This window comes from Arvicanthis niloticus, chromosome 24, assembly GCF_011762505.2.
Source record: "Arvicanthis niloticus isolate mArvNil1 chromosome 24, mArvNil1.pat.X, whole genome shotgun sequence".
NCBI lineage: Eukaryota > Metazoa > Chordata > Mammalia > Rodentia > Muridae > Arvicanthis > Arvicanthis niloticus.
Genome location: NC_133432.1, coordinates 20,672,470 through 20,698,964, shown reverse-complemented (window position 1 = coordinate 20,698,964; position 26,495 = coordinate 20,672,470). Strand labels below are relative to the sequence as shown.

The 26,495-nt window shown below is 46.1% G+C and overlaps 1 protein-coding gene across 3 annotated transcripts in view; it reads right to left on the bottom strand.

Moving 5' to 3' along the window:
* Nucleotides 1–26,495, bottom strand: part of LOC143437856 (S-adenosyl-L-methionine-dependent tRNA 4-demethylwyosine synthase TYW1) — a 79,768-nt gene that overhangs the window by 21,184 nt on the left and 32,089 nt on the right. For all 3 annotated transcript variants that reach the window (XM_076923050.1, XM_076923049.1, XM_076923051.1), the window contains 2 exons: nucleotides 21,005–21,182; nucleotides 18,727–18,862 (listed from right to left, as the gene is read on the bottom strand). In XM_076923050.1, the coding sequence (XP_076779165.1) occupies nucleotides 18,727–18,862; nucleotides 21,005–21,182 (314 nt within the window). The remainder of the gene's footprint in view (nucleotides 1–18,726; nucleotides 18,863–21,004; nucleotides 21,183–26,495) is intronic.

Below are 26,495 nucleotides of genomic sequence, written 5' to 3'. Positions count from 1 at the left end.
GACTAAATATTTCCTGTAACAGTTATAGCCCATCTTCGGAGGAAATCGGGGTAAGAACCCATGCAGGAACCGAGGCAGAGACCATGGAGGGATGCTGCTTACTGGCTTGCTCAGCAGGCTTTCTTATGCACCTGAGGACTAGGTGGCACCACCCATAGTGGGCTGGGCACGTCCCCAGCAACTCGTTATTCAAGAAAATGCCCCACAAGCATGGCTACTGGCCAATCTAGTGGGAGCATTTTCTCAATTCAGGTTTCCTCTTCCCAGATGACCCTAGCTTACAATAACCTGGAAAAAAACCTAACATGTACAGACTCACTCACAGCCTTCTGGTTTATAACCTAACATGGACAGACTCACAGTCTTCTGGACAGACTCACGGCCTTCTGGTTTATTCTGTGCTCATTGTTCCTGGCTTTGTTTCCTAAGGATCTGTACATTCTGGCCAGGCGATGGTACACCATTAATCCCAGCACTTGGGAGGCAGAGGCAGGTAGATCTCTATGAGTTCAAGGCCAGCCTGGTCTACAGGCTGTTTTGCATTCCAAAACAGCCAGGGCTATGCTACACAGAGAAACACTTGTTTTCTTGGTAAAGAAAACAAAAAAGAATCTATACATTTAATTGGCACATGTCATTCAAAACATTTTTTTTTCCTTTCTTTTCTGAGTTTATGTATGATATATGTGTATACAGATTTGTGAGCATGCACGTAGGTAGCCATACACATGCCACAGGACAAGTGTGGAGGTCAGAGGACTATCTGGATTGTACGTCTTCAACCTCGAGATGGGATTTCCTTGGTTGTCCGCTGTGCCTAACCCAGGCTAGCTGACCCGTCTCAACACAGGGGCACTGATATTGAAGATGAGCTAAGTCTGGCTTTACACGAGTGCTAAGGATTAGAACTCAGAGCCTCAGGCTTCTGTATGGTGAGTACCTGGCCCACCGCACCACCTCCTATATCCCTCCTTTAGTTCTTCAGCATCTCAAGATGTTCAATGTGATGTTTTGAGTGAGAATGGCCCCACAGGCTCATATATTTGAATGCTTTTCCTAACTTGGTGGAACTGTTTTGGGAAGGGTTGGGAAGGCTTAGGAAGTGTGGCCTTGGTGGAGGAGGTGTGTCATGGGTGTCGGGGGGGCAGCTTTGTGGTTTCTAAAGCCCATACTAGGCCCAATCTCTGGTTCTCTGCCTCCAACCTGCAAATCAGATGGGAGCTCTCAGCTACTGCTCCAGCGCCCTGCCTGCCCGCCAGCCTGCCCCAGTCATGCTCCCTGACATGATGGTCATGGCCTCACCCTCTGAAACTGTGTGCAAATCCCCAGTTATCCTCTTATATGCACCTTGGTCATGGAATCTCTTCACAGCAAGAGAACAGTGAGCCCGGCCACACTCTTTTTCCATCCTAATATTCTACATTCATCTTAGCTTGCTTCGCTGACTGACTCTGCAGGCTTACAGGCCTTTTGTTAAGAGCCAACTTTGGTTTTATATCATCTCTACTCTGTGGATAGTCTTCTGTTTCATTAACTCCTTTACTCCCTCCCAAGTTCTTACTCTGTGGGTAATTAGCAGGTTGGCTCTAACTTCTTAATATGTATTGATCGTTAGTCTTTCTTTACTGAAAGAGGAACTCTGTCTCAGCAAAAACATTCACTTCTTGTCACTGTGAAGAAAGCTCCAGACTGATGACCCACAGTGGGTTCCATGCAGCAGAGGCCTCCGTCAGTCTTGAAGACTCCTGTCCCTGGAGCTGGAGGGATGGCTCAGCGGAGAAGAGCACTGACTGCTGTTCCAGAGCAACCAGGTTTGATTGCCAGCACCCTCATGGCAGATAACAACTATCTGAAACGCCAGGGGATCTGATGTCCTCTTCTGTACTGCACGGCCACCAGGAAATAGTTTGTAGACACACACTCCGGCAAGACACTCGTACACACTGAAAATAATACAGTAATTTTTAAAAGGAACAAAAAAAAAAAAGAGTACTGTCTCCATCTTCCCAAGTCTGGCAGAGTTCCAAGTAGGCTTGGCCATCTTTTTCTCAAAGACAAAAGAGGTAGCAACAGAAGATCATTACCAGAAGGTAACGTGAGTTAAACAGAGTGGGGAAACAACTTAAAGATACATTTTTATTTGTTTGTTTTGAGACAGCAGCTCACACTGCCTATACTGGTTAATACCAACGTGACAGAATCCAGAAGAGCACGTGGCCCGGGCCTCTGAGCACGTGTTTGAGGGACTATCTTAGCTGTATTAACTGATGTGGGAAAGACACGCCCTCACTGCGAGCAGGACCACTCCCTGGCTGGAACAGTGTAAAGGAAAAGACACACCCTCACGCCCTCACTGCAAGCAGGACCGCTCCCTGGCTTGACAGTGTAAAGGTTGCTGAGCAGCAGCACGCATTCAGTGCTCTGGTCCCGCCCCCCAAATGTCATGTGACCTTCTGCTTCAGGTGCTTGCATTCCGTCATTCCGCTGCTGCACTAGGCCTTGATCAGGAGCAGAACCAGCCCTTTGCCCTGTACGTCACTTTTGTTGGGTAAAGGCACTTCCATGTAAATCGTAGCAACTTGATTTGTATCTACAGAACCCATGTAAAAAGCCAGATGTGGTGGCTCACATTTGTAATCCCAGCATTCCTACTGAGAGATGAGAGGCAGAGGCTGGGAGGTCAAGGGGCAGCCACCCTGGAGTATGCTGCCCACTGGCAGAAATAAGAGACACTTCAACAGATGAAGGGAATCCACTACAGAAAGCTGTCCTCTGACTTTACCACATGTACCATGGCTTGTGCATGCACACACACAGAGAGAGAGAAAGAGAGAGACAGAGAGAGAGAGGCAGAGAGGCAGAGAGAGAGACAGAGAGATAGAGAATGAGAACACATGGCTTTTTAAAAGCTGAATAACATCTTAGCAATAACTGGAGAGAGTAATACAACAATGCATTGCTATAAATGGAACCAATGGAGCCGGAGAGGCGACAGCAGAGCATGATGGGATGATTGTCGCCAGATTACACACGGACATGGAAAGGTGGAGTACTTGAAGTTTTCTAACACTGATCAAAGGGATTAGAAAACGAACACGGCTCCACAGTGCACAGGAGGAGCACCTTGTACTTACGACATCACTGCAATGCTCTGACCAATTACAGGTCAGCTCGCTGGAGCACCCCTAATTAAATTCAGATGCATCAAAAGGGGTAGGGACAAGAAAACAGGGAGTTCTTGGGAAAGAGGGGTTCAGTGAGAATGGGAGGGGAGTAAGAGAGGAACTGGGGGATTATATACATGTGTGAAATGGAAAGGAATACATTTTTGTTTGTTTTTGCTTTTCAAGGCAGGGTATCTCTGTGTAGAGCAGGCTGGCCTCAAACTCACAGAGATCTGCCTGCCTCTACATCTTGAATGCTGGGATTAAAGGCCTGCACCACCAACACTCATCAAAATCATTTTTAATGGGGCTGGAGCGATGGCTCAGCTGGTTGAGCGCACCAGCTGCTTTCAGAGGACATGAGTTTGATTCCAGCACCCACGTGGCAGCTCACAGCTGTAACTCCAGTTCCAGGGCATCCAAAGCCCTCTTCTGGCCTCCTTGGGCACCAGGCACACACATGGTACATACACTTATAGGCAGGCAAAAGACTCATACACATTAAAATTAAAAAGCAATAAAATAATTTCAAAAGCAAGAAAAAATTAAGGAAGGAAATTGGGGCTGGAGAATGGCTCAGGGCCTGAGCACTTGCTACTCTTGCAGAGGACCTGGGTTCTGTTCCCAGGAGACCTCTTACAACCAGCCTTAACTCCAGCCCCTGGGGAAGACTCCCTCTGCTGGCCACCAAGGGCAACTGCATAACATAGAGACAGCATAGAAATAAAAATAAAATAAAGCTTTTCAAAAAAGAAGATTATAGTCCAGCATTTCTGTGGAACACAGAAACAGCTTTTAGATATTAATACACAAAACAACTCAGTAACACAAGGTAGATACTCACTGACCGACTGAAGCTTATTTCAGGGATGGAATGTAGCTTGGTATTTGAAAATCAGTGCCACTTACCGTATTACCATTAGCAGAAGAAAGGAGCAGAATTTACTCAATAGAATGAGAATAAGCATGTGAACTCAACAATTATTCATAATTTAAAACATCATAGGGCCCTGAGAACAAAAGGAACATTCTCCAAACTAATGATATTTACAAGAAGTCAACAACAAAATATTATTCATGGTAAGACAGCGAATGTTACTCCTGAATCCAGAAGCCCATGGGAAGGCAGTGGTAGACCTTCCTAGAAACTGTATCACACAGCAAAGCTGGTCCTACATGATAAACAAAAGATACCATGGGCCGGTGAGATGGCTCCGCAGGAACAAGTGCTTACAGCCAAGCCTCACAACCTAGGTCTGATGTCAGGGACCCACATGCTGCAAGGACAGAACCAACTCTTGCAAGCTGTCCTCCTCCATATCTGTACTGACTCACAAATGCTTGGTATGCATGTGTCACCACACACATAACACACACACTCCTCCACATAGGTGCTGTTGCACATACACTACAGTATCTCTGTGCCAGCACAGACACACTGTCTTAGGGTTTTACTGCTATGAACAGACACCATGACCAAGGCAACTCTTATAAGGACAACATTTAATTGGGGCTGCCTTACAGGTTCAGAGGTTCAGCCCATTATCATCAAGGCAGAAGCATGGCAGCATCCAGGCAGGCATAGTGCAGGAGGAGCTGAGAGTTCTACATCTTCATCTGAAAGCTGCTAGGATAAGACTGACTTCCAGACAGCCAGGATGAGGGTCTTAAAACCCACACCCACAGTGACACACCTACTCCAACAGGGCCACACCTTCTAACAGTGCCACTCCCTGGGCTGAGCCTATAAAGACCATCACACACATATACACAAACACACTTTTTTTTTTTTTTTTTTTTTTTTTTTTTTTTTTTGGTTTTTCGAGACAGGGTTTCTCTGTGTAGCCCTGGCTGTCCTGGAACTCACTCTGTAGACCAGGCTGGCCTCGAACTCAGAAATCCACCTGCCTCTGCCTCCCAAGTGTTGGGATTAAAGGCGTGCGCCACCACTGCCCGGCCTACAAACACACTCTTAAAAGATCTTTTTAAACATACCATATGACTGGATTTAAAGAATTAATTATTTTATAATTAATAAATTCTTATTCTAATTAATTAATGTTAATATAATCAATACTTTAATATAACTAATAAAATACATATTAATAAAGAATTAATCATTTTAGAAGACTTTGTAATATAAGCATCCAAAAAACACTAATTCTGGCATATCTATAATTTTTGAAAACTAAAAAATTAAGTATTATTTACCAGGGGCATCCAACACTATATATTTGTGAAAAAAAATCACAAAGCACATGAATGACCTCTACAAAGGAACTGTAAAATACCATTTAGGAAATGGTCCCATCTGAAAGACTTAAGAAGGGAGTTCTCAAGTCCAAACCAGGCCTGGGCTACAGGGTGAGTTCAAGGCCAGTCTGGGCTATGAGAGCCCCTGTCACACACACAAAATACAAATGTGGGTCAATACTCTAATGCAAGGATCAATACATTCTGGCCCAAAGGTTGAATGGTCCTCCACTTGTTCTCCTTATAGCCTTGAACTAAAAATGGATTTTATGTCTGAACAATTACAGTCTGTCTTGTAACTGAGAACAGAGACCATGAAGGCCAATTACACAACTCGCAACACCACCTCAACAAATGTCAAGGCCTTCAGCAGAACTCTGCCTGGACTCAGCCTTCACTATTACCATCTGGGCTTTGTGGCTGTGAATGTATAAAGCTGTTTTCTCCTTTCCTAGAGCATCGCCTCCACCCAGTCCCTTCACTGTGGCCCCGGTGTGTGTGGACATGCATACTTAACTCCTAGAAGACCTTGAGCTCCTGTCTTCCCAGTCTTCCCATCCCAGGTGCTGGAGTTATGCAGTGGCACCAACTCTTCTGTTACCCCTAGAGACAAGGAGGCGAATTCTGCCTAGACTCAGCACACACGGCAGTGTCTCAACCCAGATCACAGTTTAGCTTTTGTTATTTTTAAAAAGTGTCTGTTTATTTGAGACAGAATCTCATTATGTAGCCTTAGCTGGTCCAAAGCATACAATGTAGACCAGGAAACCAGGAAACCATCCTGCTCCTACTTGCCTCTTGATTTTTTTTTTTTGTTGTTGTTGTTGTTGTTGTTTTGTTTTTCAAGACAGGGTTTCTCTGTGTAGCCCTGGCTGTCCTGGAACTCACTCTGTAGACCAGGCTGGCCTCGAACTCAGAAATCCACCTGCCTCTGCCTCCCAAGTGCTGGGATTAAAGGCGTGCGCCGCCACCACCACCCGACCCAACTTGCCTCTTGAAAGAGTATTTTTTGAATGGTAAGAAGCTCAGAGTTACACAAAGCAGGCTGAGGCAAATCTACTCTAGAAAGAACAGGGTCTGAACGTTTGGATTAAAGAATGGGATAAACACAGCATTGAAACAAAATAGTGTCCACATCTGGGTGGGTGTATATATGAGTGCAGGCGCCCAAGGAGGCCAGAAGACAGCAATGGATCCCAAGGCTGCAGTTACAGGCGGTCTGACTGCCCAGTGTCCTGCTAGCTATCCTTCCAATGGTGTTATAAAAATATTCACAGATTAGTTTTATTCCAATGAGGTGGTTCGAGGGGTAAAAGTGCTTGCTGCCAAGCCTGAGACCCAGAGTTCAAGCCCTGGAACCCCCATGACTGAAAGACAGAAGTGACTCTTACAAGGTGTCATCTGATCTCCAGATGCATGTCTTGGCATACCCACACCCACACCCACACACAAATACAGAGAGAGATAAATTAATGAATGTCAAAAAACACTTTAATAAAATAAACTAGTCCCATGTCCCTGCCACTGCCTAAGTGGGGAAGCTGATCAGGCAGGAACTTACAATCCTGTCAGGTGTCAGAGCCCAGGCTGAGGCTGTGCTGCGGTCTCCTCTGCTCTCCCTGGCGCCTCAGGTAGTCATAATAAAATGTTGAAACCTGTACAATTACATGGTGGAGTTCTGCTGCTTCTAATTAGGCTGCACATTCCAGGTGAGGTTATTACAGCCCAGACCTACAGCTCTCTTAATTCCAGTGATTTATCTTGACAGTCGCAATTCAAGACAAACTAGTTGAGGTGGTGTCAAAACAAGATAAAATAGTCTTCTAAAATACAGCACCGACTTGCTAGTAATCAAAGGGATGGGAATTGAAGCAGTAATGAGGTACCATTTTGGATTATCAAATTGGCACAGGTTGTTCCTTTTAAATAGCACTGCTCAGGGCTTCCTAAGACAGGCACACTCCTTCCCTCACGGTGGGGCTGTGATTCAGCACAGACATTTTGAAAATTAATGCGGCAACGTGATTAAGGATTCTAGAAAATATCAAACTGTTGATCTGGTAATTGCGTTTCTAAAAATTTAGCCTATGGGAATGATAAAGCTCGCAGACAAATGCTGAGGAGAGACACTATCCCGTGGAGCCCTTCTAGCATGCTGAGATACCATAGAGTTTCAAACTGTTCAACACCAACCAACAGCCCACAGATCTATGGTGTGGCCATTGGCCAAAACACCTACAGTGGTATTTCAGATGGTACCTGTGAACCCCAGCAAGGCTGAGGCAGATATTCCTATGGAAAGCAGGGCTCAGTGCAGACGTATGGGCTAGTTTCTTACCCTGTAGCTGTGAAAAAATATCCTGACAAAAGCAGCCTAAGGAAGGATTTAACTTGGCTCACAGTTCAAAGTCCATCATGGTGGGGAAGTCAAGGCAGCAGGAGCAAGAGGCAGCCAGCCACACTGCATCCAGTCAAACGGGAGTGAGCAATACACGCTCAAATGCTCACTCTAAACCCACTTCCTCCCTTCTATGTACTCCAGACCAGGCCCAGGGAACAGCGAAGCCCTCCTTCGGAGTGGGTCTTCCCACATCAATTAACCTAATCAAGAGAATCCCTCCAAAGGCTTGTCTTCCACATTCTGCCAAATTAACAGGCTCTATGAGCCATCAGAGCAGGATTCTAGGAAAGAGAGGGTGAGCTAAGGTTGAGTTTGTTTTATTAGACTCTCGTTCCCACCGAAACCTTGGAAAAACCTGTTCTAGAGGAATGTTTAATGACAGGCAGTGATTTTCATATTCAATTTGTAAAAGGATGTAGTAACAAGTGGGTGTGGGATCTCATGACCGAAGAGCACTGCCATGAGGTGACAGAGAGGGTCCCTGAGCACAGAGCACCATAGAGAGGTCAGAGAACAATGTCACCAAAATCAATAAGCAGATGCCTCGTCAGCTCCATCACTTACACTTCTATGTCTGAAGATATAAACAGAAAAGCCAATCCTCGGGCAGTATTCCCAGAGACAGCCCATCCATCATTCCTGCAGTAAACCCATACAGACAGAAGTGGCCGGACCCAAGATACATTGTGTGGAGAGACACTCCACACAAGCATCACAGGCAGGGTCAGTGTGACTGGACCACACACATCCCTCAGATAAGCCAACGAACTCAATAGCAGATCTACCTTCCACAACTATTGCTTAAGCCGACCCCAATGTTGGAGTTCCAAACAGTAAGAAAATGACGGCCTTACTGGGACTTGATTGTTTAATCACAAGATTTTAGGGTTTAGAAATGACTGGATTATTCAACATAACTCAATAAATGTCCCTGTGCTTAAGACTGGATCTCAAAAACAAAAGACTGACTACAAAGACAGCTGGGTCCTTGAGCGAAGCTTCCCAGGCTCCCTCTCTGGAACACTTATTAGTGAGTGAGGTGTGTCTGGTGTTTTAAAGTAAAATCAGAAATGACAGCAAGCTGAACCTGCAAGAGGAAGGACAGGCCAGGGAGATGGCTCAGCAGTTAAACACACCTGCCAAACATAAAAGCAAAGAACCAGCTGTCCAAAGTTGTCCTGACTTCTACATGTGTGCTGAGGCACTCAACTACAAACCACATAACAATAATACTAAGTAATTAAAGAAAACTTTTAAGAGGGGGCTGGATTAACAGCTCAGCACACCCTGTTCTGGCAAAGGAACCAAGTTCAATTTCAAGTACCCACATCAGGTAGCTCACAGCCACATGTAATTCCACTCCAAGGGATTCAGCGTCCCCTTCTGGCCACTGTAGGTATTGTATTCACACATGAACATGCATGTATGTGTGTGCGCGCACACACACACACACATTTAAAACTAATACTTCTTAGCGGATGATTCTGTCCTTGAAGTGAGCCTATAAAGTTTATACTGAGCTGTGTCTGCGGGGACAGACTGTAGACTGTTGAGCCTGACTTTTTAAGATGAATCAGAAGCGACAGTGAGCCAAGAGGAAAAGCAGAGAGCACTACAGCCTCAGTGGCACTCCTGTGATGGTGCCTTTCATTCAGATTGCTGTCCTAAGAGGCATTCCTTACTAAGCAACACGGAAGACGAACCACTAGCCAAAGGATGCTACAGGTCCATCTCCTGAGGGGCTCCACTCAAACAGATGAGGGGGGAAAGGAGAGAGGGAGACAATACTAAATAGCATTGATTGAAGACACAATGAGATGGGCGGCCTCATGACCAGGAACTGGACTCAGAGTCTGCCAGGAACACATGGGAACAAAACTAGCATTGAGTCAAGATGGATGCTCACACAATTCCGGGGTGCGCTCACCTGACCTCTCAGATGGGAGGCCAACATAGTTCTATAAGGAGGTGACTGTGGTCAAAGAAAATTAAACTGATAGACATAGAAAGCATTAAAAAGTAAATGAACCCAGACATGGTGGCAAGTGCCTATGATTCCAGTGTTCAGGTAACAACAGAAGTTCAAGGCCATACATCTGGAAACCTTGCCTGAAACAAACATACAATGGAGTCAGGCATGGTAAAAAAAAAAAAAAAAATCTGTGTAATAACAAGAGGTTTTTAAAAACAGATTGTTAGGAATGTAGGATGGCTCAGCAGTGGAACCCAGTGAGGGGCTGGGGGCATGGCTCAGTGGTAGAGCCCCTTCCTAGAATCCCCCAGTGAAGGACTAGGGGCGTGGCTCAGTGGTAGAGCCCCTGCCTAGAATCCCCCAGGGAGGGGCTGGGGGCGTGGCTCAGTGGTAGAGAACTCACCTGACATGCAGCTCCAAACTCAGCATAAAAATTAAATAAATAAATACATACATACATACATACATACATACAGTTTCACATGCACACAGTACACATATAGATCCTATTAAAAAATGTGTACAGTGTTATCCAATTGTACCTTTTAGAACTGAAATACACCCTGTATATGTTGAATAGTTAACTACCATAACAAACACCAAACACTCCTAAGGTTGAGGCCAGGTGACAATTCCATAGGCTGGATTTCTTTTCTGGAGATTATGAAATTATGAGGTTCAGAACGATCAGGTGGACTCTTGTTGGTTCCATTTCTAACCTCAGCCCTCCCATCCGTAGAGAACGGGAAACAAGAGCAAACCCAGCCTCAACCCTGGGGGAGGGAAAGGCTCAGAGGCTGCTGAGGTTGTAATCATGTGAGGGCCAGGGCTGCAGCTCAAACGAGGCATAAATTGAACAATACTGCTTGCCTGGCATGCACAAAGCCCCTGCCTTCCATCCCCAGGACCACATAAACTCCAAAGGCTGCTCTGTATGTGAAACGGGACATTTCCGACTGGTCCCAGCTACAACCCATTTCTCCCCACTGCGTAGCTGGCTTTAGGAACAGAACAAATAGCTGGATACAAATGGTATTCATTCCAAGCCAGTACCTCCAGGACTAATGGAGTAATTCTTTTATTCCTGTGAAGGCGAATGACTTTTTCCCACACGCGGTGCCTTCTTGCAGGCCCTCAGCAGAGGTGCAAGTTATCTTTAAATCGCCATAAATCAAACAGACCCCCAAATGGTCTCTAGGATCTTCATTTCCCAAAAGCGTTAATAAAATGGTTTTTCAGATGTCAATTTGAGAAAGTACTTCCTTCCTTCTGGCTTCAACCAGCCAAAGAAATGAGCTCCTGATCATTCTTTTTAATTTCCCTTTCCCCTTAAACTCTGCTTTTAATAAATCAAACGTGATGATTCTCATAAGGGAGTTCGATTCTAATCTCCAAAATGGGATGGCTGGGCTCAAAGTTTAAAACAGGCCTGGAGATGAGCAGCCTTGAAGGAGCTCACTTGCAAAGGAATTAAAGGTTATGAAGAGAGCTCATCAGCAAAGAAAAAAAGCCACCGAGGTCAGCAAGACAGCCTCAGGGGTAGAAGGCGCTTGCTGCCAAGCTCACGACTTGAGTACAATCTACATGGTGGAAAGAGAGAACCAATTCAAGTTGTCCTCTGACCTCCAAACAAGTGAGGACACACATATACACTCACTCATACACACTCTCACATACAAACACAAACATACTCATACTCACACACATATTCACACTCTCTCACACACACAATAAATATAGAAAAAAAAAAAAACAACAACAAAAGGGTTTTTTTTATGGCCACTGTGAGTGGTGAAGGGCCACAGGCCCCTGGGCTATCCATCAGTTGCCAGCATCACTAGGACCATGAAAAGCCTGCCTCAAGGCACAGCCTACGCCCCTTATCCCAGCATCATTCACTTCTTGATAACCAGGCAGCACCAGAGACCATCGCAGTGCAGATCTCCAAGTGTGCAAGCTTTCCTGTGTCCACATATGTATTCAGCGCCTTCTTTACCTTTAAGCACACACTGAGGTGTTAACTTTTGCACCGTGAAGGGTAACAGTAAAATGAGAGCAAAATTCTGCTTCCCTTCTCTCGGCTACGTAGAATGGCTCTCAAGGTGGAGCTCGTGCTGTTCTCTCCTCTTCCCACATTGAGGACTTGCACCTGTTCACGTTCCAGGCATCTCTTGGCTTGTGCTTGGGGTCCTGTTCTAGTTTTCGTCCTTTGGTGTGAGAAAATACCCAAACCAAAAGCAGCTTTTGCTTTTGCTTTTTGCAAAAGAAATAGGAAAGGACTTATTTGGCTTAAATTTCAAAGTCACAGTCCATCACTGATGAACATCAGGACAGAAACCAGTAAAGGAGGATCAGAAACTCAAGGTCATTCACGGTTACAAACTGAGTTCGAGGCCAGCCTGGGCTACAAGAGGTCCTGCCTTTAAAACAAACAAACAAACAAACAAACAAACAACAAAACCAAATGCAAACATGGTGACATATATCTTTAATCCCAGCACCTGGGAGACAGAGACAGGGGATCTCCACTAAGTTTGAGGCCAGCCTGGTCAATAAAGCCAGTTCCAAGCCAACCGCTACATGGTCAGACCACATCTAAATAAGTGAATGAATGAATGAATGAATGAATGACTAAAGAGATGGCTTACCAGTTTCCTGCTCTTAAAGAGGACAAGTTCAATTCCCATCATCCACTTGGCAGCTCACAACTGTCTATAATTCCTGTTCCAGATGATCTGACACCCTTTTCTGGTCTCTTTGGGGTCTATATGTAGTACACAGATATACAGGTAAAACACTCATATATATAAGATAAAAATTAGTATATATATATTTTTAATGTAGTAACTATACTGTCTCCCATCTCCAACAAACCACTGAGATGGTTTCAGTAACAGCCTGTGTATTTCCAATATTTAAGCTTCTTCTTCCCTCCCTTAGATAAACTGATACCTTCTTTCCTTTTATTTATTTTGTGTGGGGGGGGGGGCTAGAAATCGGCATACAAGTGCATATACAATTTTGTGTGTACACACAGGTACATGTGTGTGCTCATCTGTATGTATGAAAGCGGAGGCTAGAGAATGTCCTAGGGTGTCATTTCTCAGGTGCTGTCTTCCTTGGGTTGGAGGAGGGGCTATCACACATGAGGCCAGCGCCCATGAAGGCCAGAAGAGGCTCAGCTGCCACTGGAAGAGCAGCAAGTGTGAGGTGCTCGGCTTCCTCTCCAGCCCATGCTGTTTTTTGAGACAGATCTCTCAATGGACGGCCTGGAGTTCTGCAAGTGAGCTAAGCTGGCTGGCCACTGAGCCCCAGGGATCCCCCATATCCACTTCCCCAGTGCTGAGATTCTAAGAACACACCACCGTGCCTAGCTTTTTATGTGGCGCTGGAAATCTGCACGTAGCCCTCAAACTTGCTCAACAGGCATATGACCACCAGCCACTGTCCGCCCTCTGTCAGCTCTTCCTCGGCTCCCTAGCTCTTTGCTCCCAGCCCTGTTGCTTACTAATTCCCTGGTGGCAGACAGCAAACCACCTTCAGCCTCCACGCCTCCGTCTGCTCGAGCTACAGGCTGTCCACAACAAGCCACCCTGCTAAAAGGGCACATTTTCCTGGTGCCCTCAAGCAGAGTGTGGCTAAGGAATGGAGTCTGGCCAACAAGATACCAATGGAAGAGTTATATAAATCACCCAGAGACTGGAAAGATGGCTTGCCAGTTATAAGTGTAGTCACTTTTGCAGGTAACCCAAGTTCAGCTCCCAGCACCTGTGTGAGACAGCTCACCACCACCTATAACTCCAGTTCCAGGGGCTCTGACGCCCTTTTCTGACCTCTGCAGACACTGCAGTCACACACACATACCAACATACAGACAGACAGATAATTAAAAACAATCAATCTTTAAAAGGTGCTGGATTCAGCAATGCCAAGCGAGAAAAGAAGGAACTGGAGACTGCACACAAGCCCCTGGCTCACCTACATACAAGCATCATCTCACACATCTTGCCTGTGTGGATAATATGAATGCCGATGGCACAGCCCACTTAGTTCTGGATCTGGCTAGTGATGCAGGCTGCTTATTCTCACTATTTTACAAATATCTATAACCGTAACTTCAGTTCTGTTAGCCTCCATGATTACGAGCTCTTGCTGCTTTCCCAGAGAACCAGAGTTTGGTTCCCAACACATACACAGGGCAGCTCTCAACTGCCTGCCACCCCAGCTCCAGGGAGCCCGACACCCTCTTCTGGCCCCCGCATTCATGTGGCATACATTCGCACACACAAAGACATACACACATAAATAATTTTTTTAAATTATTTTTAAGCTGACTTTCTGAAATGCAAGGGCTCAGAACTTTGCTTGTTGGTGCTTTTTTTGGTCTTGTCAACAAGAAGCCATGCTGGATAGTATACTACCTGCAAATGATCCTCTCTCTCCCTCTCTGTGCCGCCAGTAAACAGGGCCCTCCGCTGCCTTGTCTACTGTTGTCCAGGACTAGGATCATCCTTACCAGGCATTAAGCACTCAGTAAGTACCTGCCGGGTGAAGGGGCCGTCTGTGTGGTTGGGATACTAGCGTCTGTGTATGGATGGGTATGCAGTCTCATTCAGCTCTGACAGGACATCGAACAAGGCTGGAGGAATAGCTCAGGGACAGAATGTGTGCTCGGCATGCGTGAGGCCCTGAGTTCACTGTCCGTCATCAAGAAAAACAAAAATAAACAAAATAGCACACAGGAAAAAAAAATCTACAAATGTTAGAAGGCAGCAGCCCATTTTTAGCAGGAACTAATAGGACATGACTATCATAAGAAAAGCAATTTGGGTAAAAAGTGTTACACACATACACAGATACACACACACACACACACACACACACACACACACACACACACAATGATTACAGCAATATACGCACCCAAAACCCAAGTCAGTGTGTCCAAGGCCTGCCTTCATTACATGAGACCCTGACAATCAATTGGAAAAATTGCATATATCAACTAAAGTCTTCTGAAGAATTTCTACATGAAATAACTCTGGCAGAGATCTGTACAGTAAAACAACACTTCCATCAAATCTAAAGGTCAGCAGCAACTGCCTGGCAGAGAAAGGCAGCCTTTGTGCCGGCACCAACCAGGATGTCTCTTGTTTGGTGATACCTAGTAATCTGGCCACACCAAATTCAACTGACTCTGGTGGTCCATCACCCATATCTGCAACGCCATTTATTTCCCTCACAGTTTGCAGAAAATCAACATAAACTCTGCCCTTGCAAACATCCATTTAAAACACTGGGTTGAAAGATCTGTATGCAAAGTCAAGTCTGGATATTAAACTCCCACTCCACTGGAAAACCAAGAACCTCCAGGCAGAGGAGCTGCAGGCAGCTGCCTGGATGCAGAAGGCATTTGGAAGATATATGGATGCTAATATTCTTTATATGTATGTGAGCCAAAAGTCAAAGGAAGTACATATAAAACTCTATTACCTTGTGGATAGACAGATCTTGAAAAACACTTCTCATTTTTAGATAGTTGCCAAGTTACAGCTGCTGTTCAAGCCCCAATCTTCTCAGGGCTGACCTCAATATACAACTAGCTTTGAGAAAAAGACGGTTTACAAACCAAAAGAGAAAAGTATTATTTCCTGAAAGTCACCCTCTGTTCTGTGTATTTATAGTCATCTGGCTCATTGAGATGTAGAAATTTCTGGAATCTATTTTGCAGTGATACACAAACAACCATCATAAAACTTCAGCAAACTTTTAGAGACAAGTAACAATTACAAAATAGGGCTAGCTTTTGTTGGGGACTTCAGTAGGGAGCCTGCTTTGTTATGAGACACAGTCTCAGTAAGTAGCCTGGGTGGGAGAGGTGTGAATGGGAGGCGGTGATCTCAAAGCTGATGGGGGGCAACAGAGACAGACAGAGACAGTGAGAGAAACAGAGAGGTAGAGGAAAATACAAACACAGAAAAGGCTGAGCAAGACACAGTCCCAAGAACACATATCCTGTGACCTAATTCCTCCAGACAGGCCCCACCTTCTGCTTCTCATAACCACCAATGCCATCACCGAGAGGAGTCCTTCTGTTGGTCAGGGCCCTCACTGACCCAGCCAGCGCTGCACAGCATTTTAATTTTAATTCTTCCTTCTTCTCTTGAGAGCCTCTCAATCCTACCAAGCTGACACCAGGATGGGGCTAGAGATGGCAAGTGCTCAGTGATTAAGTGATTAAGTGATTAAGAGCAGAGGACCCGAGTCCAGTTCCCAGCACCCCTATCAGGCAGATCACAACTGCCTTTAATTCCAGCTCCAGCAGATCTGATGTCCTCTCCTGCTCTCTGCAGCCAACCCCATATGTGTGGTGCACACGCACGCGCGCGCACACACACACAAAAATATTTTTAAAAATATTACAGCCAGGGCATGGTGCTGCACATCTTAATACCAGCACTTGGGAGGCAGAAGCAGGCAGATCTTTGAGTTTGAGGCTAGCCTGATCTACAAAACAAATTCTAGTACAGCTAGAGCTACAAAGAGAAACTATCTCAAATAAATAAATAAATAAAGTATATCATTTCTTTATTCTTTTTATGGTTCTCTTTATTCGTCCCAATCTCAATATTCAGCCTATAACACTTTTATGGTCAGAGAAGGGAAGGTCAACTATTAAATGTTCCTTTAGGTGTAAATTACGGGCCATGTGCAAACACTGTCTTGTTTACATAGTAGACAGAAGGTTGAAAAGATGCCTAAAGTCTGCAAAATGCTTCTACAAGCAGGAAGACCCGAGTGTAATCCCAGAGTGAGCACACACAAGCCGGCTGTGAGGACATGTGCTTGTAGCCCTAGTGTCACAGAGGCAGAGCCAGGCTCACTGGCCAGACAACCTAAACTAACCAGAGTCTCGGGCCTCTGAGACACTGTCTCAAAACAAGGTGGGTGGCACCTGAGGAATGACACCTAAGGCTGAGCTCTGACCTACCCACCCATGTATACCTAAACTCACATGACCACAAATATTAACTAGTATACAGCACCCCATTCATATCACAAGCACCCCCTTAACAAGGGAGTAAAGCCCCGGCATGTCAGGCCACCAAGCCACGCAGTTTTCCGAGCTAACGTTTGCTTTTGGGTTTGTAGGCTTTGGTTTTTGTTTTGTTTGTTTTGTAGGGACAGGGTCTCACTGTGTTTCCCTGGCTGCCCTTAAATTCACAGAGAGATGGATGCCTGGGATCTAAAAGTCAGTGCCAGAGGACTGCCGAGCATGGCTGCGGTCTCATTCAGTTCCCCAGGACCACAGTGAGAACAAGAGAAGGAGTACACAGGGCCAACTATTTCCAAGAAGACATTCACACTTTCTTTACGGATTTGTTTTATTATTTATTTACATGTACGTAAATAAAGTATGACTGTGTGTGTGTTTATGTGTGTGTGTATACATGCACACACATGTACACAGGTGCCCATAGGAACCAGGAGAGAGAATCAGATCTATAACTAGAGTTACAGTGGTTGTGAGCCTCTTGACACAGATGCCGGGAACTCAACTCCCATCCGGAAGAACAAGTACAGGCTTTAACCACTGAGCCAGCTCCCCAGCCCAAGACACTCAGTTCAGATGTTCTGACTTTTAAAGAGTTCTTATGCATTAATTACATGCTGACACAGTTACCTGTGTGTGAGCTCACACTGACAGTTACTTATAAGCTTACACGCACACTCACATATGAGCTCACACTCAAATTTCTGGAAATTAGCTTTATACTTAAACCTCGATTATCTGCCGACATCCCTGGTGGGCATGCTGCACGCTACTACCCAGCACACTGTGCTATGAACCTTGTGGAGATGTTCCTCTCTTTAAACGCATGACCAGTGGTAACACCAAAAAGGACATAAAGCCAACACACTCAGGAGAAACCTGGTAAGGCATACCAACATGAGAAATGTTCCTTGCTCCTCAAAAATCTGAAGATTTTCTAAGCCAGAAAGTAACCCAGGAAGCCAGTAAGAGGGCTTCATGGGTAAAATCACCTGACACGAGTAACACAGTGACCTTGGTCCCAGAAGCCAATGATAATGCTGAATGCGGTGGTGGCATCTATAACCCCAGCACTCCTACAACACGAGAGGTGGAGACAGGAGAATTGCCAGAAACATGGAGGTGAGCTAGCCTGGACTACCCAACAGCAGAAGCAATAAGAGAAATCCTTCCTCAACAAAATGAAAGGAGAAAACCAACCCCAAATGCTGTCCTCACACATGGTATGTGCACACACATGTACCACACTCTGCCCCCCATCCTAAATGCTATCCTCACACATGGTGTGTGCACAGACATATGTACTCCACTCTGCCCCACCTCACTCAATAATAAAAAATACATTTTTAAAGGCAGAATTTACTTTAGTAATGGAACAAGCCTTTAATGCCAGCACTCAAGAGGCAGGAGCAGTTCGAGGCCAGCCTGGTCTACAGAGCGTGTTCCAGGACAGTCAGGGCTACACAGAGAAACCCTGTCTCAAAACACAAAACACCCTGAAGATGTGGCCCAGGAGAGGGCTCAGCAGTTACCAGCACCTACTGCTCCTGCACCCCCACGGGGAGGTTCACAAGTGCCTGTCACCTCCAGCTCCGTGCCCTCCTCTGGCCTCTGAAGAGAGGCCTCAGTGATCTGGAATACTAGTTGCAGAGGACCAGGGTTCAGTTTCTACTACCCACACAGCCATAGTCTTCTGACCCCTGTGGGACTACACAGTACACATGCAGGCAACACACTCCACACAGAAATCTTTTGTAAAAAATTAAAGAAAAGATTTTTTAAAATGATATAATCTTTCTGTATTTAAAGAAAGATGAAGTAATAAACAAGGCTCTGTTAATTTCTTATTGACTTATTTTTGGGATATTGTCACAATTCTTACCTTTGCAGATAAGGCTTTCAAACTGTCTAGGAACCGCTGCCAGAAATCCTTGAAGAGCGGGCGGTCGATCTTCTTCAGGCTGTCTTTGGTGCTAGCGTCCACGCTCACATAGAGCTGAGTAACTGGTGTGAGGCTCCTGGGAATGGGAAAAGAAAGAAAACGTAAAAATGATGCCTATATCAGGAACTCCGCCATATGAGATGTGGAGTCTGGAAGAGCTGACACAACCTTCCACTTTGTCCACCTGTCCGAAGCAACTACTCTGTTTCCTTTGGGCAGAGCTGGGACCGGAAGCCGAGGCCACGTGCAGTGAGGAATGGCCCTCTGCCACTGAGCTACAGCCTCAGTCCACAATGATTTCATAGTGCACCACAACAAAAACTCTCTGGTTATCTTCAAATGGTTATTAGGACATGGAGCCTAATAAACTGAAAGCTGATGGGATTTGCTCCAAAAAAACATTTCTAAACAGCTCCACTTCCCCTATACCCTAATAACTGTTCTTTTCCACTACCTCTGGTGAGTAATGGGCTAGAAGGGAAGTTAAAGCATTTAAGAACCGTTATTAAAATCAGGGTTGAGAAAAATTAAAAACTACAGTGTAGTGTCTGGACCAATGGGACACCTGCATCTTCTGGTCACTTGAAAAAACTCCAAGGAACAGGAAACAGGACTCCGCCCACATATGGTATGTGAAGAGCAGAGAGCCACACCCATGCTCCAGAAGGAGGAACGGATTCACATCTGCTTTCCCTGGGTAAAGGATATAGGCTGAAGAGGTGGGGGTGGGTGTGTGGATGTGTGTGTGTGTGTGTGTGTGTGTGTGTTGCTTTTCTTTTGTTTTTCTGAGTCCAGCTCTCACCAGGTTGATCTAAAACTTGCTATGTAGAGATTTTCTCAAACCCACCATCCTCCTGCCTTGGTCTTCTCAGTGCTGGGATTACAGATATTTACCACCACATCCAACTTCTACTGGGAGTGTTTATTAACACTATGGGGTCCTCTAAGATGACTCAGTGGGTAAAAGCACTTGTTACCAAGCCTGATGACCTAAGTTTTGTCCCCACACCCACGGGAGAAGAGAATTGACTCAAAAGTTGTCCTTCGTGGAGATCACAGATGTGACATGGCAAACACATACAAAGAAACACACAAAATGCAATTTAATTATTTTAATTCTTTATAATCCCAGTGCTGCCATCCTAGGCTTCAAAGTGAGGCCCTGCTTCAAAAACCAAAGGAAGTACAAAGGACTGTCCTGAAAGCTACTGTATGTAGCACGGCCTCAGACACCCAGTGCTCGTCATAGCCCTTCCTGATCACAGCAGAGATGGCCTGACCTTTTCCTGTATGTGTAGCCACTTAGGATGATGGACAGCAATTCCCGAAGGTCAGACCTACCATACACATCCACCACACACAGAAATCACAAGTTCTGGCGGGTGACACTGTGTCGAGTGTTGGAGATACAGGGTCAAGGAAGTCTCCAGATCTCAGTCCAGAAGCAGACACAGAGGAAAGAGGGCCTGTCTGTAGGAATGACAGGGATGACAGAGCTCACGCTATAGGGCTGGACAGCAGCAGCACAGGGACCCTGAAGACATCTCCTAGGACCTGGGGATCCTATTTCTGCCTAGACCTGGCCTCTGTAACAAGACAGGTCACAAGGCTCCCAGCCTGAGCCCCTCCTCTACCTCTGCATATAACATGTCAATAAAAAGGCTCTATAGGGACTGGGGAGATGGCTCAGCAACTAAGAGCACTCGCTGCTCTGGCAGAGGAGCTGGGGTGGTTCCCAGAACCTGTATCAAATGGCTCATAACTGCCAAGACCCTCTTCCGGCCTCAGCATACATGGTACATATGTAGATAAGCAGACACACATACACATAAAATCAAAATATTTTTAAAGAGTGCTATACCATAACTCCTGTGTCTGAGGACTCCATCACTACTTAGAATAATGGAAAAGGAGAATATGTTGGAATACAACCTTAAACCCAACCCTCACTGTCATAAAGTCCAAAAGCTGTGTAGACACCGTGATGACACATTCTAATTTTAGATTTCTGAATGAAGTATGATCGTACAGAGTGAGTAATATGGCTCAGCAGGGAAAGGCAAGCCTAGACTAATGACCTGAGTTTAGTCCCCAGGACCCAGGTGGTGGCCAGCCTCAGCTCAACAGTGACTTCTGGACCAGTATCAGGCCTGACTTCCACTGGTCACTGTCTACAAGACAATACTGACCCTGGAGTGCAGTGACGCTGTGGCCTTACCTGATTGCCTCAGGGAACTGTGCATTGGTGACCAGAAAGCTGGAGATCCCATGCTGGTGCAGCAGCTTCAAAAGCCTGTTGATCTCTGGGTACATTATCGGCTCACCCACGAGCGACAGAGCACAGTGTTTGACCTCCATCCCCTCTTCAAATCGCTCTGCCTTGAGGCCTGGCACTCCTGAGAGAGCAGTAAAGAAAGTCAGCACAAGGCACAAGCAGATAGCGCTGCTTCCTTGACCGCGAATGATGCTTTGGTTTCAGAGGGAAAACCCCTTTCTTGTTTTTATTTTTTGAAACAGGAGCTCACTTTGTGTCCCAAGCTAGCCTGAAACTCTCAGTAATCCTCCTGTCTCAGCCCCCTCACTGCTGAGATTACAGGAGTGGGCCACCACACCCACCTTCAAACTTAATTCTCTTTTCTTTAAAAAAATGATTTTATTTTATGGGTATGGGTATTTTGCCTGCATACACATTTGTGCAGTGCCCAGGGAGACCAGGAGAGGGCACCAGCTCACCTGGAGCTGGAGTAAATGGACAGAGAGCTGCCCTGTGTGTGCTGGGAATAGATCCCGGACCTCTCCAAGAACAGTTAGTGCTTTTAATCTCTCAGCCATCTCTTTAGCCATGAACCTTGCTGGTGGAGCTGGAGGGATGGTGTGGTGGGCAAAAGCTCTTGCTCTCACAACCATTAAGGACCTGGGTTCAGATCTCAGCACTCGGATATGAAGCTGGGTATGGCCATGCAAACCTCTATAACCCTAAGCACCAATGGGAGCAGTCACAGGAGGATTTGCTAGGGACTGTGAGAGACCCTGTCTAAAAGAAGAGGGGAGGGGCAATTATAGGGCAGGACACCCAGCATCCATCCTGCTTTGAACCTCTCTCTCCCTCCCTCCCTTTCTCTCTCTCTCTCTCTCTCTCTCTCTCTCTCTCTCACACACACACACACACACACACACACACACACAGAGAGAGAGAGAGACAAAGAGAGAGAGACAAAGAGAGACAGAGAGAAATGTCACTATTGCCCCAGAAAAAAAAAAAAAAAAAAAAGAACTTAAAATGTACTTGGAAATATAAACATGCAAGTAAACCACTCTTCCCCTATCTAACGACCAGGAAGCAGATGAAAATTCTAACAATGACAGATGACATCTTCTGTGAGACTGGCACTCAGCGTGTGCATTTCCCATCAGTATTTCTGAGTGAGTTTTTCCTTGCATTATCGAAATCTAAGATTTAACTCAAATCCAAGTTTTAAATAAAACTTGATCCTTCAACTCAGTCTGTGTTGCCAAGACAACTAGCACGCTGCCTAACAGTCCTGGTTAGCTTTAAATTCCCCATGAGCAGCAGAAGAGAGGGGTGGGTTTACCCTGAACTGCAAAATCAGCCTCCAACTCTGAACGTGGGACGAGGGTATGCTGGCTAGATCTTGGGGAGGCGGGGAGAGGCACTGGGCTCTACTTCTGACTCTACTACGAGTCTGGCATCCTTGGGCAGGGCTCCAGCCTTCTTCTCCCCTAATGTTTAACATGGTGAGCAGAAAAGACCAACATGAACAAGAATTAAGTCAGGGGCTGGGATGTGGCTCAGTTGGCCAAGTGCCTGCTAGCAGGCATAGAGGTACATTCCTGTAATCCTAGCATTCAGGAGGAAGAGGCAGAAGAAACACAAGTTTAAGGTTATCCTCAGCTACATGCTGAGTGGGGGGCCAGCTTGGGCTACATAAGACTTTGATGCAACCCCGTTCCCCTACTCCCGCACACACAGATAACAACAAACAAACAAAAAATGAAGGCTTGCAGGTGACACAGAGCAAGATGGTGACTGTGGAGGGACTGGGGATGCAGCTAGTGTGAAAGGGGCTGCAGCTGCGGCCGTCTAGAATGAATCACCAGTGCGGTGTTTTGTTGATCAGATGTGTGCGAGGGAGAATAAGGTGTCCCAGGGAGAAGTTTTGAGTGTATGACCTGAGCAATGGAGCTCTGGAACAACAGAGACAAAACAAGCAATGAACCCAACAAAATAACCAAGAGAAACCCTGGGTAAGTATGGAAAAGTACATCCAGTATTCAAAGTCAGACAAGAAGCTGAACCGTTTGTCAGGCAGCCAAACGAATAAGCACTGCCCACATGTGGACTCTAGAGAGACAGCTTCAGGAATCGGCACACACACAGACACACACACAACATGGATATATAAACAAGCACAAACACAATGCAAGCATACACACCACACATGCACACACACACAATCCAATCCACAAAATCTTAACCCTTTCGAGTTTTCCTGGTTTCACTGTTGCTAAGCAACTTCTGGGCCATTTCCCTCATCCTGGGCAGCCGCTTCCTCCTCCTGAATCACCACAAGGACAGTCATCAGACAAAGTAAGGAGCAAACTTACAGAAACTCACAGAACGACGCCAAAGAAAGCAGAACTTCGGGATTTAGCCTAACATTCAGTAAAGCAAACGGCACACACACGATGAATGATGCACCTGTCCACATACGACATCCTTATTTCTTTTTTGTGGCTTGAGGCAAGGTCTCACTGTAAAATCCAAGATGGCTTCCAACTACATAGCCCAAGATGTGCTAGAACTTACTATTCTTCTGCCTCAGCCTACTGAGTACCAGGACCATAGGTGAGCCTCACCATGCCTGGCTCAAGGATTTCCATGTCTTAAGTCAAGGCTAATCAAATATGAGACATTCTCTTCTTCATTCTCACGATACAGGTCCACGGCTGAGAGTGACAGCCACGACACATGTTTGATGGAGACTTCACAATGTCAGGTGCGTGTATATGCTTGTGTAGATACCAGAGGACAACCTCCTTATTCCTCAGGTACCATCCATCCTGTTGAAACAGGGTCCTCGTCACCGAGGAAGCAAAGCTGGCTGGCAGGGAGCCCTGGGGATCCATCTGCCTCTGTCTTCTCAGCATGCACATGCCACCCATGCCCTGATCTCTCATATGGGTTCTGGAAGCTGAACTCAGGGCCTCAAGCTTGTTCAACATCAGGGTTCTGTTTTGTCATCCCCTACCCCTTTTCCTGAACCTTAAACCAGGTTCAGAGACCAGGGGCTAGAGAGACGGCTCAGAGGTTCAGAATGCTTGCTGCTCTTGCAGAGAAGCTGGGTTTGCTCTGAGCACCCACATGGCAGCTCAAACTCCTGTGACTCCAGTTCCAGGGGATCTGACGCTCTTCTCTGGACTTGGTGGGCACCAGGCAAGCACATGGTGCACATACATATTATGCTGGCAAAACACTCAGACACATACAGGAAAGCAAACAAGCCACAGGTGTGTCCACACCTCTGTGTCACTGTCTGACACAGCAAGCGCTAAGGACGAACAGAAACACAACAACAAATGTCCATTTCATGTACATCTTCGAGACCCACGACATTCTTAACAATGCAGTCACCCCTTGGTGCCCCAGGCTGACGTTCTGATCGTGTGTGTGTGTGTGTGTGTGTGTGTGTGTGTGTGTGTGTGCGCGCGCGCGGTCAGGGTGGTGTTAGGGGTTGGGGAGGCAGAGTATAGTGCTAGAAGACGCTAAGTTGCTTTGAAGTCCTGACCCACTTCTCATCATCAATACACAGTTAACTGTGCTTGTGTATAAAGGAGAGGTCGTAAGAAGAAAGCTATCTTAATGACTAGGTCAAAGAGACAATGACTGCCCACTGAACTGAGAGCACAGAGGCAAACATTTGGAAAAAAGAAATCAGAGAATATCCTCAAAACTGAGCCACCCCATAGAAAGAATGGTGCTTTCCTGGCAGAGTTAGGAGGCACTCTCGGGAACAAAGGACATTCTTGTTGTTGTTGGTTGACTGGTTTTGATTTGGGGAGGTTTTGTTTTGTTTTATGTTGTTTGAGACAGGGCCACATGTAGCCCAGGCTGCTCTTGAACTTAATATGTAGCTAAGAATGATCTTGAACTCCTGATCCTACTGCCTTCCCCTTCCCAAGTGCTAGGGTTACAAGGTGCACCATCATGCCTGGTCTAGGGATAGAGCCCAGGGCTTCACACACATGCCAGGTTAAGTGTTCTCTGCCCAAGCCACACCCTCATGCTGACAGTCACTGAAGTGCACCTCTAAAGACAAGCCAGGGTGGAGGTGCCCGGTGTAGCAGCTAAGAGGAAAAGGGCTTCAAGAACGAACATGCATGTACTTTGCAATTTATGAAGGAGGAGAAGGAGAAGGTGGGGAGGGGAAGGGAAGGGAAAGGAGGAGAACTAGAACTATTTCTAAGCACTTCTGGTTACAACATACAAATACCAAAGCATTCTACATCTGCCTCAATGACACTGATAGAAGTCCTCTCTCTCTTTCTCTCTCTGTCCCTTCCCACCCACCTCTTTTTTCAGTTTTATGAAACAGGATCTCAAATTCATAGTCCCCTGCTGAAATGATGGCAGGGCAGACAGACACTCAACCAATAAATCTATTCTGATGCCGCCCAATCAACTGCAGATATCATTGACCTTAGGAAAAAGCTGCATCTGAGACATTGGAAAGAGGGTGGAGTACCTGCAGCCCTGATTCTAGAGCCACCTTCTTAGTGGGCTCCAACAATACAGAACAATTCCAATGTGCACAGTAAGTCACTACGTAAAACCATCATGTTGCACGTTCATCCCGTCTGTCTACAGCAGGCTCTCATCAACTGCACACCCAAGTTCAACAGTGCAGACTCCTGGAATCCTGTGAAAAGCATGCATTTGCCAGCCCTGGTGGCTCACACCTGTCATCCCAGGCCTCAGGAGGCTGAAGCAGGAGGAGCAGTTCAAGGCCAGCCTGAGTTACACAGTAAGACCCTCATGACAAAAACAGAAGGACAAGAAGGAAAGCAGAACGAGAAAAGAAAGAACTGTACATTCACGGGCCTCAGCTCGCCAGACTTCCTCTCTGGGAAGGAGCAGCAGTCGGTGTCTGAGCAGCCACAGATGCTTCTGACTCACAGTCAAGTCTGGAGCCAGAGCTCCCAGTGAAGCCAAATATATCTAAGTATTCGGCAGAACTGAACTGGAAAACTAGAAAATGAAGGACAGTTTCTGCGGCATCACTGTGGGCCATGTGAAGGCATTTTATTAAGAACACCGCCCTTTCCATGGGGCGTTCATTCATAAATGAAATGAGGCAACCCCACCTCACTAACCAGTACATTTACCTTTTGGGGTTTTTTAGGCAAGGACTCCCTATGTAGATCAGCTTGGCCTTTAAATTCAGAGAGCCACCTGCCTCTGCCTCCTGGGTGCTGGGATTAAAGGTTTGAGCCCCCACATCTACATTACCTCATCTTTAATTCTGAGTATGTGTCTGGGAGAGAAGGGGTATGTGCACATGAGTGTAGTTAGTGCCTGCGGAGGCCAGAAGAGGGCGCCAGATCACCAAGCTGTGGTGATGAGGTTGTAAGCCACCTGAAGTGGGGGCTGGGGACAGAACACTCTAAACAACTGAGCCCATCTCGCTACA